This window comes from Parasteatoda tepidariorum, chromosome X2 (assembly GCF_043381705.1).
Source record: "Parasteatoda tepidariorum isolate YZ-2023 chromosome X2, CAS_Ptep_4.0, whole genome shotgun sequence".
NCBI classification, from domain to species: Eukaryota; Metazoa; Arthropoda; class Arachnida; order Araneae; family Theridiidae; genus Parasteatoda; species Parasteatoda tepidariorum.
The window spans coordinates 6,620,709-6,635,003 of NC_092215.1; the positions used below are offsets into that span (position 1 = coordinate 6,620,709).

General features: G+C 27.3%; 1 protein-coding gene and 1 long non-coding RNA gene across 2 annotated transcripts in view; one reads left to right on the top strand and one right to left on the bottom strand.

Moving 5' to 3' along the window:
• Positions 1-14,295, top strand: part of LOC107453500 (uncharacterized) — an 89,907-nt gene that overhangs the window by 60,764 nt on the left and 14,848 nt on the right. Inside the window, exon 3 of the mRNA XM_016070359.3 lies at positions 11,251-11,589. Coding sequence (XP_015925845.1) covers positions 11,251-11,589 — 339 coding nt within the window. The remainder of the gene's footprint in view (positions 1-11,250; positions 11,590-14,295) is intronic.
• LOC139427288 (uncharacterized) overlaps positions 1-14,295 on the bottom strand; it is a 64,354-nt gene that overhangs the window by 36,935 nt on the left and 13,124 nt on the right. The gene's annotated exons all lie outside the window — the stretch shown is intronic.

Consider the following 14,295-nt stretch of genomic DNA (forward strand, 5'->3'; position numbering starts at 1 on the left):
GGAAAAAAGGGGGATGGATACTTCCAGCAGGACAACGCTCCTTGTCATAAAGCTGGCATTTTCCTCAGATGGTTCGAAGAGCATGACGGAGAATTTAACTTGCTTCGTTGACCAGCACAATCCCCAGATATCAATCCAATTGAGAATTTGTGGGATGAAATTGAACGGGCGCTCAGACAGATGGATCTAGAACCATCAAATTTGCAGGAATTGGCAAGTGCAGCTCAGCTAGCATGGTCTGGCATACCTTCTACCACCTACCAACAACTCATAGAATCCATTCCCAGAAGAATTAAGGCAGTAATACGCGCAAAAAGTGGCCCAACAACGTACTGAAGGGGTGGTCATAATAATTTGGCCACTCAGTGTATATCAATAACTCAATTAAGAAACTATATTAAGTAATCTTGAGATAGATTCATTATGTTATTAAATTATGTATTAGTAGTTCTAAATTATTATGCGTTTAAATAATAAAAACTTCAAGTGGATTAAAGATAATTATCTTAAAACCAATGGGAATTATATTTCTCTTCATAATTTTAGTTTCTACAATCCAATAAGCACCCACAGAAAAATATTCTGGTAAAATTAGTGAAATTTCGGGTAAAAAAACATGACTTTGGTAATACAACCAAAATAGGTATTTAAGCCCTCCATTTAGCAATTTTTCAGCTCATGCGATAGCTACTTACCGGAAGTTTCGGTTTTAAAATTATCGTTTTTATTATCAAAGAGTTAGTAAAAAATACAAAACTGAAAAATCTAACCAAATAAGTTTAAATCTAACCAAATAAGTAGTTTTTTATGCCATGCTCTAAATAAAATTACCGAATTTTGTAACATTTACTAAATTTTATCACATAATAGAACGCAATGTTTTACGGTTAATTTAACCAAAATCATTACGCTTCGGTAAAGATTACCGAGCTTTTTGATGTCCCCATAGAGCCAGAAACATAGTAAATTTAGCTATATTAGGGTAATTTTGACTATATTTTTTTCTCACTTCAATAATAAAGATATTGAAAATGTTCATTTTCATGTCGAAACAAGATCGGCTTTGCTTCTGAAAATGGGTCCCTCGTAAGGACACGTTCCCAGTTGAGCACCAAAATCAATTATCCCTGGCTGAGGTCAGTGAGCGGGTGGGTGATCACTTTGATCAGCCTGCGTAAGGACCGAGGGTCTGCGGTATCGGTCCTCGTTAAACTGTTCTACCGTAAAGTTCGCATTGGGCTACCAAAGTAGGAGAGTAAGCCCCTCAGCAGAGGATCAAAATTATGCTGGCATGTCCTCGGATCATCCTCAGGGATGTTTCCCAGACCGTCGCCAATGGCCAAATATGCAGCTCTAGTGCGATATAAATACTATCTGAAAATGGTAACATCAGAAATTTGTAAGCGGAAAAATATTTTAAAGATATTATTCAATCTTTATTGTTTTATTGAGGATAAATATTTGTATGTATTATTTGTAAACAATAATATAATTTATTGAATATCTAAATTATTATGAGGTACATTATCTATAAAGTATAGCAAATGAAGCATTTATCATTTAGATTTGCGTCTTAATAAATAATATCAAATAAATAAAATCAAGATCTTCATAAAATCAAGAAAAATACATTTTTAATTGATAGTCATTATAATACAAATGAAAAACACAAATCGGACAATCATTTAGTTAGAGAGAGATTAATTAAGTTTATTTTCTTAAGGGCATTGAAACTATTACAATAGCTACAATATTACTTATCCTATTTAAAAATATTTATTTTCTCGATAAATTTATGGTGAATAAGTATTTTTATAAAGAATTAAATAGGTTTATTAAAATTGATATTTTTGTTTATCAAAGATTTATAACTTATTCAAGAAGTAAATTTGTTACTCATTATTATTTTCCAATTAGTTTTAATAAAAAAAAACTAATTATTGTATTCTTGAAATTTAATTGTAAGACTTGTTTTGCGTCTAGCATTTCAGTGAAACTTTTATATTAAACTAATTGCTTCATTTATACTTTTTCTTACAAATGATTTTGTAAGTAAATAAATTTGTTAAAATTTAATTAAAAATTGCAGAATGTATGAAACCTTTTCCGAGAAATATTTACTCTTTTTTTATCATTCTCGTTATTTATGCATTACACGATAAATATGTATTAACTGATAAATAGATACAATAAATAATTAGAATTTGTTTAAAGAAATTAAAATTAATAAAATATTGTTGTTTATTTTTTATTTATCAGTAATTTAGTTTGTCTTAACTATTTCATTTTAATACGCTTATCATTGAATAAACATATTAAAATAAGACATTGCAATAATTAGTAGAATTTCTGTTTGTCTGAAAACTACTACTATGTTTCACAGAGAAAAAAAATTGTGGTAAAATTAACGTGCTGAATAGTAATAAGATTTATGTTATTTTTTATTATTTTTTTTAAAAAAATCGCATAATTTCGATAAGAAAACCAAAATACATATTTATAAACCATTTATTTAGTAATTGTTTCGTTCATATGGTAACGGTTTACCGGAAACTCTGGTTTTTAAAATTAAAGTTCTTATTACCAAACATTATAAAAAATGCAAAACCGAAAAGTAAATTTAGCGAAATAAATGGTTTTTATGCCAGTTTCTAAGAAATCATAATAAAAGTACCAAATTTTACCACGTTTACTGAACTTCATCACATATAATAACAATATATTTTATAGTTAATTTAACCAAAATCATTTAAAAAGCGCTATGCTAAAAATTACCCAACTTTTTGTTGTTGCCATACAGCCAGAAATACGGCAACTTTAAACATATTCTGGTAGTTTTGACAATTCTTTTTTTCTCAGTGCAAACTTCAAAACAAGAAAATAGGCTTTTGAATTATATATTTTAAAGCTAACATATAGCTAATATTAATAGATTTCCTTTTGTGTGTTTTTTTAATTTACCTGCTCATTTGAAAAATAAAAATTAGTTTTAAGTGATGAATTTTAATTTTAAATATTGAGCCATTTAATATCTTATTGGATTACTTGGGTTAAATTACAACACGTAATATAATATTGATACACTTTAATTGTGTACTTAGAAAATTGCTCTATTAAATTAAAATTTTTAAATAAAAAAAAGGCATGATGTATACGAATATCAAATAATAAAATTTTTACGATTAAGAGAGTTATAGTCTAAGTTTAAAGTAGCAGAGGGCTTGACTGTATTGTTTTTAAACTGATCAACTCCATGTCTCATACGTGACGCGTGCAATTTAATTAATATTCTGGTAAAAAAAATGCATTCTGGCCTGAAATATCTTCGCTTCATAACTGGTTACATAAAAATAGTTTTATTCATATTTATAACTATATTGTAGAATGTGTTTCACATGTGATGTGTATTTCCGCATCAATTTCACAAAATTTCATTTCCCAGGTGAACATCATATGGAATAAATAAAATTTTCTTCTATATTATAAATCTCAAAAGCAAATAGATTTTTTTCTTTTTTGACATAGTTATGTTATTCACCTTATGAAATATTCAATCCTATTCCTCATGGAAATATTTTAATGTATATGAAGGTCTGTTTCAACTAAGGTGTTTGTCTTTAAAAAAGTACAAAATAAAACAAACGGGGCTTCCATCAACAATAAGGAACCACAGTTTTTCTAACAAATAACATGCCGAAATGAATTATTGGGGAAAAAAATTATTGAACATTTTTACTCAGTACAAGAGAAGAAATTTACGTGTTTCTAATGCATTTCCAAGCAGAAGAACGTATCTATCTTATTCATACTAGGAGTTTTTGCGTGTAATGAGAGCATAAATTTAAGTCGATCTGTATATAAAATAGAATTCCTTTTTTGAACATTCCGAAATAAGAAGCTTGATTTATACCTTATTTCATTAAAAAAGAAGGAAAAAAAGCTTTAATGTAAAACAAGGTAATACAAAATTTCAAAAAACTTGGCCAGCACTAGCAGAATATGGTAAAATTTACCTTGTTTCTGACTCTATGGGAACACCAAAAAGCTCGGTGATTTTTACCGAAGCACTTTGGTTACGATCTTGTCAAAATTAGCAATAAAATACGGCTTTATAATATGTGATAATGTTTGGTATATGTGATAAAATTTGATAATTTTATTATAATACCTTAGAGCATGACATTAGAGTCATTTATTCGAATAAATTTACTTTTCAGTTTTGTAAAACCGTTACCTTATGATAGGAAAAATTACCTAATGAATGGTTTAAATGCCGTATATTTTGGCTTTATTAACCAGAATTAAGTTTTTTTGTTTAAAATCAGAAATGTGATTTCCAAACAGTTTGGTAATCTCACATGAATTTTTTTTCTCCATGTGGAAAGCAGTTTCAGTCATCATGGTCTAAATTATATGACAATTTCCACTTTTTCACTTTAAGCTTAAAATATTTCTTTGGAATAAAAAAAATAATTTCTTTAAAATTTTTTAGTTTTAAGCAGCAATAGCTCTTTTAAAGGTTGCATTATCTTGTTCGATTAAATTTAAATTAGTTTCTAAAGTAATGCTAAATTTATTTTAATATTTAAATAAGAATATTATAAACATGCAGAGTTTTATCGTATGTCTAACAACTAATTAGCAATTCGTGTAATCTATTGAACTTTCTTTAATTAAAATATCTATAAAAATTTTTTTTGATAATTATGTTCTTTTGTTTCTTTAATTAAAATAATCCAAAAACTTAAATAGTGTTTTGGGGAGTTTGCATCAAAAAACGTTCACCTAAAGATTAAATACATCAATTTTGTATTGTATTAGCAGAGAGCTTAAAACTTATTTGTAATTTTCTATCAAGAGAGAGAATTTTAATTAAGTTACTTAAAGTAGAGGAAATTCTTTAAAAATTCAATTAAAACTTAAAAGCTAAATATTAATTAAAAACTTATTATGTAAGCTTTAGTTAATAAAAAAAGGATATAATTTGTATTTTGTTGACTTTATCCATTAAATTAAGTAAATCTAAAAATAAGTCTTATAGAGGGTAAAACGGAATTTTTTTTTTTTACTTCCACTTTAAATCTTAAAATCTTGAAGTGAATCTATAGTTAGTTATATTATTTAATAGAATTTTCGAGCGTTCTAGTTAAAATTGCTTTATAATATTAGGACCTGTGATAAAGATATTTATCAGTTATTTAATTTATTTTGAACTGCTAAATGGTACACATTTCAGTTTTCAATTAAAATCTTAAAGTAATTTTCAAGCTTTCTGTATTTACATATTTCATAAAAGTTATTTGGAGATAGATCTTTTTATAAGTAGTTTAGAATAGTATTGCTGTTAAAAAATAAATACTGATGATGTTACTACGAACTGCAAAATGGAACAAAGTTTAAGGTAATCTTTGAACATTCAATGTACCATTTAAAAATATCTTGGATTTGTTTTAGAACAGTGTTTACTCTAAAAAAGAATGCTGTTCATATAGTCTACAATAAACTGAAATGTAAGGATATCATAATATGATGCCAAGTTATATATAAAACCGTTAGATTAAGAAGAAATGTTATAAAATTTATGTGACCACGCCTATGATATTTTGACTTCATGCAGTCTACTTTTTTACATACATAATGAAATTACAACGATAAATGGTGGAAAAAAATTATCTGAAAAAAAGGTGAGACTCGCAGACACTGTAAAAAAACATCGGCAATGAAAATATAAATGAATTGCTGTAAAAAATATCGGCATTCAGGTTACCGGTACTTCTTGCAATAAAAATAATTTTTAACTGAAAAATTTGATCGTCCTTAATTTTTATATTAATTGCAGTGAGTCTACCACTACAAAAGTAGAATTCCAATTCACTAGCATATAAAACATGTTAACTCAATTCTATGTTGGGGTACCTTTTCTTAGATGAAGGTTGACATTGCCGATAGCTACCATTTCCACATTGGTGACCCGGACATGATGTAAACACGTCTACCTTGAATGAAATTCCCAGTTCGATTTCAACACGCCTACGTCGATGGATTGTCCCCATTGAACAGTTGACTTGCTACTTGTGACTGCGACATTATCCACCTCCTCGCGCTGCTGCTACTCAGTCTCTATCACACACAGCTTACAACGTATACACTCGACTGCTAATAGCAACACAGGAGCAAAACCGCGACCGCAAACTTAAAAAAGCTCTCACGATAAGCAAAAAGTGTGGTGATCTTAATACAGCTCTCCCGGCTTCTCACAAAATAGCAATGAATCAACTAGTAGTATCCGTTCATCGAATTCTGTCACAGATATAATTCTTGTGGGGGAGTACTGTAGTGTGTCTACTACTCAACTACGTTAACTCAATTCTATGTTGGAATACTTTTTCATAGATGAAGGTTGACATTGTCGATAACTACTCACTTCTCACATTAATAATTACCAAAAATTGCTAAATTACTCGAATTAAATGAATGTTATGGTAAAAATTACGGTATAATATGTTACGGTAAAATGGATTTTACGGCGAAAATAGATTTTACCATAAAATGAGTATTATGAATGAAGCACCCGGTACTTAATATAATACGGATTTTTTTACAGTGTAAGCATGGTACCATTTTTAATAGACTTCCAAAAGAGTAGCTGTCGATCATTACTAGTCAACTGTTCGTTGCCAAATGCATTTGAAACCTTCTTCCACTTCTGAAGCACTCGAAGGGTATCTTTATCTGAGATTACTGAAATTTAAAGTCATAGTAAAATTGATATTCCATGAAAACTGAAACTAGATCTTTCACCGTAAATCTCGATTTTTTTTCTAAATTATAATGAAGATATTTTTTTTCACTAAGCTCTTCAGTTATGAGCACAGTTGCATTTTTTTGTGGATTTTGTCCTGTAACATTCGAAAAAAACCTTAACAAGGAATTAAACATTGATTTAAGAGGAAAAAACTTTTTTTTTCTCAACTAATTGTGGAATTATTATAAGACATAATTTATTAGATCTTGAGCTGGGAAATTTCAATTTTTCAGAAATATCATTAGTTATTTCTTCTACTATGCTCGTTAATTATGTTTGTGAGCTTTTTTATGCAATATTTAAAAAAAAAAACCTAACGAGAAATTAAACATTGATTTTACGAGGAAAAATTCTTTTTTGTCAACATATTATTGCATATTTCATTATGGATATCTCAGTTGTTTTTAATCCATAACCCTAATATTAATTTGAAATATAAATCATCAGTCTTTTCAAACTGTCCAATGCGCTATTATTGGATCAAAACTAAAACAAGATAGTAAAAAATCAATATTTTTATTTAAGCTTACATTTCAGCCTAAGCATCATTAAAAAGTAATTTAATTTTTGTTTCAAATAAAAAATCGAGTTTATGTTGAAAATAATTATTTTTAATGTAATTTGAGGAATATGAATTTTCTAGTATCTGGATTAAAAAGAAAAAAATCAAACAAGCGGAAGCTAGTAGATAGTATTTTTAGAAGAAAAAAATCAATATTAGCTTGAAGCTGGATTTTAGAAGCATTTCTTATCTTGAGACTACTTTGAATTTATCCGCTAATGCATCATTTGGATAATTGATATACTTTATAAACTAATTACAAATTTAAACTTGAGGTAGTTTTTTGAATTTCAGAATTGTTTTACCTTAAAATAATAACTATCATATGTAAACTTGAAAAGAAGGTAAATGGATTTTTAAAATACTAATTAATGAAAATAAATTTGCTTCAATTTATCAACGAAACGTAGGATCTTTCATTATTCATAAATCCTTTTGCAAAACTAACTATTCTGAGAAAATTGCATTAAAATTATTATAATTGCTTTAAAATAATTACAAAGAAATGTAAATATAATATGAAGGAAACATAATGATTTAAAACTAATTTTGAAAATTAATTCAACAACTCAATTATATTGAAACTTTTTACACTCACTTTTTTTGGAGTTCATAAATTTTAACTAGAATAGAGTGAAAGAGTTTTAAACTTTAAGTATATCACAAAATCGATTAAACAAATATTTTGTTGAGAATTTAAGCTTAAAACTTAGGAGTTTTAGAAACAAATAACAATTGTTAATAAATTCAAATGATTAATAAATTTTCTTTTTCATTTTTGCCTAATAACTCTATGTTTCTAACATTTATAAAACTTTAATTACGTTTATTATTTGGATTATATGGAATTATTAAGCCATTTGTATCATTTTAATTTTCCTTAATATAATAAATTTGTTTAAAAAAAGCATAATTACTTCTGTGTATCATATTCTGTGTCTCAACAATGAGGGTAGTACTTGTGCATAGTATCGAAATAGTATAGTATTATTTTTATTTGTGCTCATTACACTGTTTTCTCTGTTATTTATGTTATTTGGGTATGATTAATTCCCACTTGAAAAGTAGTAAATTTTGAATATTGTGTTAATATGCAGTAACTTTACTCTAAAATTGAATATTATTAGCTTCTTTTCCTCATTTTAATGAGTTTATGTTTATTTCATGTTTTAAAATAACTCATTTTTTAACTCATATTTTAAAAATTATTTTAAATTTTGAATATTGTGTTAATATGCAGTAACTTTACTTTAAAATTGAATATTATTAGCTTCTTTTCCTCATTTTAATGAGTTTATGCTTATTTCATGTTTTAAAATAACTCATTTTTTAACTCATATTTTAAAATAATAGAAGGGAAAGTTTTTTTCCGTTTGGCAATCTAAAACCTATATCTAAGGAGAATTATAACCAACAACTTCAAAATTGTCCAAATTAGGGTTGCGAACGAAAATAGCAGCAGAATACATTTTTACACTTGGCGATATTTCCCTCAAATCTCGCTTTATAACTCTGAGTCGAAATATTGTTTCCTGTATAAAGCAAAGCGGCATTTTGTTTTGTAACCAGTCAAAGAACACGTAATTGTACTAAAGTTGCGTAATTTATTCATAAACTGATTCAGTTCTTAAAATTGGTTAAGTCTAAGTTAGACAGCTATAGAGGAGAGATAACCAGTTAAAATATCTCCGATATTTTTTAATACATTACAGATGCAGCTTTACAGGAAGCTGTTTAACTTGTTTATCTGTTTAAACAAAGTGACAACAAAAATTATGTAAAAATTTTATGTTTATTTCGTTTAGAGCTAAAGTTTCTACTTTTTTTCCAATGCGTGGTTATATATTTCTTCAAGTAGTTGAACTTTTAAAGCAAGTATAGAATCCAATCCTTGTCCCTGAGAAAAAAGTAGAGGAATATTATAGTGTTGTAATTAAGTTATAACAATATAATATTCTATAATATTATTATTGTGTTTAAGACGTATTATAAAACTATAAATTTGGTAGCCATCTCATTATCAACTTTTGGAGAGGTGGTCATTTTTTATGAATACGTATTTTATTTCATAACCATCGTTGAACAGCTGACCGAATATTCCGTTTACGAGTACTAATGTTTAACTCAGTATTGTTGTAATATTGAACTAAATCCAGAAGACAAAGGAACTTCTGAATCAAGTATTGGGACTTCGTGGTGGACTTTTTGAGGAAACTAACCCGCATGGAGAGGAAAACCTCCGACGGTGAACCTGATGGCAAGGGGACTCTAACCCATGATCCGTCAACCACTAAGGATATTTTACGTCAACACTGTGATAGGTGCGAGCTGGATGCGGAATTCGTATCAACCTGCCATTTACTGGCATTCGAAAACGGCTCATCTCATTGGAAGGCTCTGTCCACTGAGTGACCACAGATCATAATTAAGTATTGATCATATTGATCTCAAAAAATTTAAAAAAAGTATCAGAAGTAGAAAAAAAAAAGCCACGCTAAATATCTCCAAACCACCATGCTTCACCACCACGTTAAATATCTCCAAGCAAATAAATCTAGTTCCGAAATCTGTGGTTTTCTGAAAAGTTTTCGTTTGATTTCATTTAGTAATTTTAAGAAGAATGGTAATAATAAGAAATACTTATCCTTTTATCACCATTTTTGAAGCCACGTGAAGCTTTTTATTACCATTTTTGATGCCATATTTTTATTACCGCATGAAGGCCAATTTTTTACTATATAGATACCAGTTCTTTCAAATTTTTGAGGACCATGCGAACCCTACATATTACATTCCGATTCTACAGTCTGAGCATATTATCAGATCAAACCCTATAATCTAATCAATGAAACCCTGCATATTATCAGATACTATGTAGTCAAAAATTGATGAATATCAGTGTCATTGATATAGCTTTTGGAGAAGAATATAATACCTCAACTAATGAATTGCATGAGATGTGTAAGCTGAGTACAATGGCTTCAGGAAACATACACAATCTTTGAAAATCTTTGCCGAAATTGTAGTTCATTTTTGATTTAAATTCATTATTGATTAAATCAGCACAGAATATTGATTAAATCAGCATATTATATTTTGTTTTTTAGATTTTTTAAACTTATTTTTCGATACAAACTTCATTCCGTAGAGTTTTATGTTTTCATGATTAACTGCATGAAATGTGTTATTTTCCATATTTTAACTTCTTTCAATGCATTAAATAACCATTTCACCTCTACATTGAAGAGATTTGGTCTCTTGTGAATTTAATTTCAAACAATATTTTTCATATTTTAATCTCAATATTTCACTATATTTTGCTGAATTGTTTTGCTGAGTACATTTATGAGAATTTAAAATATGCATAGACATTTCTTTTATCTCTATTCTTATTACCTTTATTTCGATTTGAATAAAAATATGGCCTTCTATTCTAGACTTACCCTGTAAACATATAACTTCACTTTTTAATTCGTTTACAAACTTTTTTTCTAGAAATAACTACTTAGCATGAAAGTTAACTATTTATTAGAGAGTAAATAGTTTTGGCATAAATAACATAAATAACACGATGAAATTGTATATATAATATGAGAGCTTTCCTAGTTTTTAGAAGTTAATTATTTCACAAGAATATACGTTTGTTGAACACAAATTTTCTGTTTGGATTTTTCATTTTTCTTTTCGTAACTTTTGGATCTCAAACAATAATCCGTAAATAATAATTCTTGAAGAAAAAAACGTTTCAAAATAGGAACTCCGACCGAAATTATGGAGAATTTTAAAGTTCAAAATTTACTGTTTCCAACCATTTAGAATCATTTAAGTACCTATCTATTCTGCAAATTTTTTAACTTAATTAAATGCTTTTTATTTTAAACAGGGAAGCTTTCCATACCAACAGGACCAATTGAATAACAGGGATCAATCTATTTACGAAAGCCAACATATGAAGAAAAATCGACAAAACAATAAGGAAGCCATAATTAACTCAAAGACTGCATCATCAACTGAAGAAACCACAACAAAATTGCAATCCTCAACAACTTCTGGCCCAGATCTATTAGCTTCCATGCCACCTGTCACTCCAAATAAAGGACAAAAGGAATACGTCATGCTACGTCCACCAGTGGATAATCATCGAAAAATTGAACATTGGATGCAATCAATGGCTAATGGAATCTTTGGAATGGATCACCACTTAATACAAAAAAGGGGATCGGTAGGTTAATGCTATGACTGTCAATGGATTGAAAATTGATATGGTAATGCTATTAGGAGTTCAAAAATAGATCGAAGATTTAAAAAGCAAATGAAAGAAAAACAGAAAAAAAGATTGAAATAACGGTTTGCTTTATTTTGTTTTGGAAACTAGATTTGGCTCTCTCAAAATTTAAGAATTAGTTAAAAAACTCATTAAAAGATGGCGCATTTGACTGCAAAAATATGAGTTTTCTCTAGCATGTCAAACAATTTTATCTGAATATTTGCCCTGGCTGCAGTAAATTTTGTACTCATACTGCACTACGTTATTGCTGCAAGTAGTGATTATTTTAAAGTCATCCTTAAGTTTATTTCGATTATTCTTTAATGAACTTTTTAACTTATATCGGAACTTAGGATAATAAATTACAAGTTTAATTAAGCTGAATGCAGCAAACCGTACATTTCTATGTCCTTCAAACTCGCTTTAATTAATTTTTGAATTGTTGATCCTTTTTGAGACTCCAAGTAAAAGTTTAAATCTTTATCTTATCAAGTAATTTTTCATTGATCAAATGTTGATAGCAAAAAAACAAATGGTAAAATAATTAATAGAACTAAATGAGAATTTCACGCATCGAAGTATGGAATTAGATATACTTATAATTTTAATCAGATATATTAGTTGATCAGATATATTTATAATTTTTATTACCAGTTTTTCTGAATCTTAATCTAATTAACTTGTAGAACACAATTGCGATTTAAATAAAATCAATTGCTAAAATCTTTATAAGGTGTTAAGTTGAAGAATATTTTATATATTTTAAAAAATATTATCTGATAATCACGTATAAAACGGATAATCTTACGAGATAATATCGTTCAGCCTAATATCTTCAAACGGTAAAATAACTGTATACTATAAATGCTTAAATCTTGAGCAGTTCTTAATATATTTTTATTAAATTTTAAAGCAATAATTTTATAATTAATTTTAAATTGCTCTAAAGATTTTGTTTCATTTCACTGAATATTTTTAAAATTATAGAAAAAAATATTACAAGACAAAAAAAAATTTTTTTTTTATAAAGATGTTCGTATCTCCTTAGACTTACGAAATTTTACGCAATTATTGCAAATAACAACCAAAGTAATCCATATAAATTATAAGTTTATTGCTTGATTTTCTGGCATAGGGTGTTCAAAAATACTTGTCTTCCTTTGCAATTTATTGTATTCTCCAACCTTTAAAGGCTGAAAGAATTTATTGCAAAGTATGAAAACTCGCATTAACTAAGCAATTCTAAAGGTACAAAATAGATTGATAAATTCAAAGAATATCAAAAACTGAAAGTATATCTTCCATTTCTGTAGGGTAGTGTATAAATACTGGATGTATTTTCTTATTCTTCAAGAAGTATTTTATCTTCTAATAATTTAATGTAATTATTAAAACTTTTACAAAACTGAAATCGTCATACTGAAAGCTCAAAAAAAAAGTTTAATTCTTAACCTATAAATAAGAAGTTCTAGACATGCATTGTTTCAGAAAAAAAAAAGATTTTAAATCTGTCTGGCAGTCGGATTTGTTTTAAATTCATTTATGTGTTGATCTAAACATTTACAAAATGTATAATCAATTGTAAATAAGTTTAAGTAAGAACATTTTTATTGAAAAGAACAGCTTAGAAATCAAAAAGAGGATTATTATTATATATTTTTTTTGATTGTATGAAATCATATTGAAAAATTTGTTCCTTTTTAGGTAAAAAAAAGATAAAAGGATGTAATAAAATGAGAAAAGAATTTTTATTACTTTATAAGAAAGTCTGCAAAACTTATTCTTAGAATTAAGGCTTTGAATTTATATTTTTATGTTAAAAAAATCTTTAATCTACAGGCAAATCTGCTGAACATTTATATATAGAGTGTTCTAGATTGACTAGACTTGACATACGGTTTTAGAATTTCCATAAAAATTTATTTCAAAAATATGGAAGATTAATGTAAGATGTAAGATTAAATAAGTAAGATCTAAAATTAGTATATTCAAGAAAGGGGAAAAAAAACAAGAAGTCTGAAGAAGTTGGAGAGTGATTTTTAAAATCACATCAAGTTTCACTCAAACTAGTCTTCCTCTTTTTCTTATTTTTTTTAAAATTTATTTTTGACGAGGATTTTAAATATATGTATTAAAGGCAGTTCTTTTGGAACATTCTGAATATTAAATGAACAAACTTCATTTCTTCACTTAATATACTGTTGAGCGTACAAGGTTTTAAGTACATCATGTCACAATAAAAAATTCTAAGAAACAGTATTTTAAAAATGTAAATTAAGAAATAGCTGTTCAAAAATCGACTAAAAATTAATCAAAAATCTATCGGAAAATTAAGTTCACGGGAATCTGATATTTTTTTCAGGATAGTTTTACTCAGAGCATCTGACGAAAATCTAATAATACAAGTAATTTCAAATTTTATTGAAAAAAAGGATAAATAAGTAAAAAATGAAATTTTAAGTGCATTTATTTTCCTAGATTCCTATTTATTAGAGAACTATTTTTTACTATCTATTTATTAGAGAACTATTTTTTTTATTATGTATTTATTAGAGAACTATTCCTTGGTTTTTTTACTTAAATTTCCAAAAGATTCATAATTTTATTAGGAAAGTTCATAATAATAGTAGTGAATGTAATTTATGAGCCAAAAATTTCTAA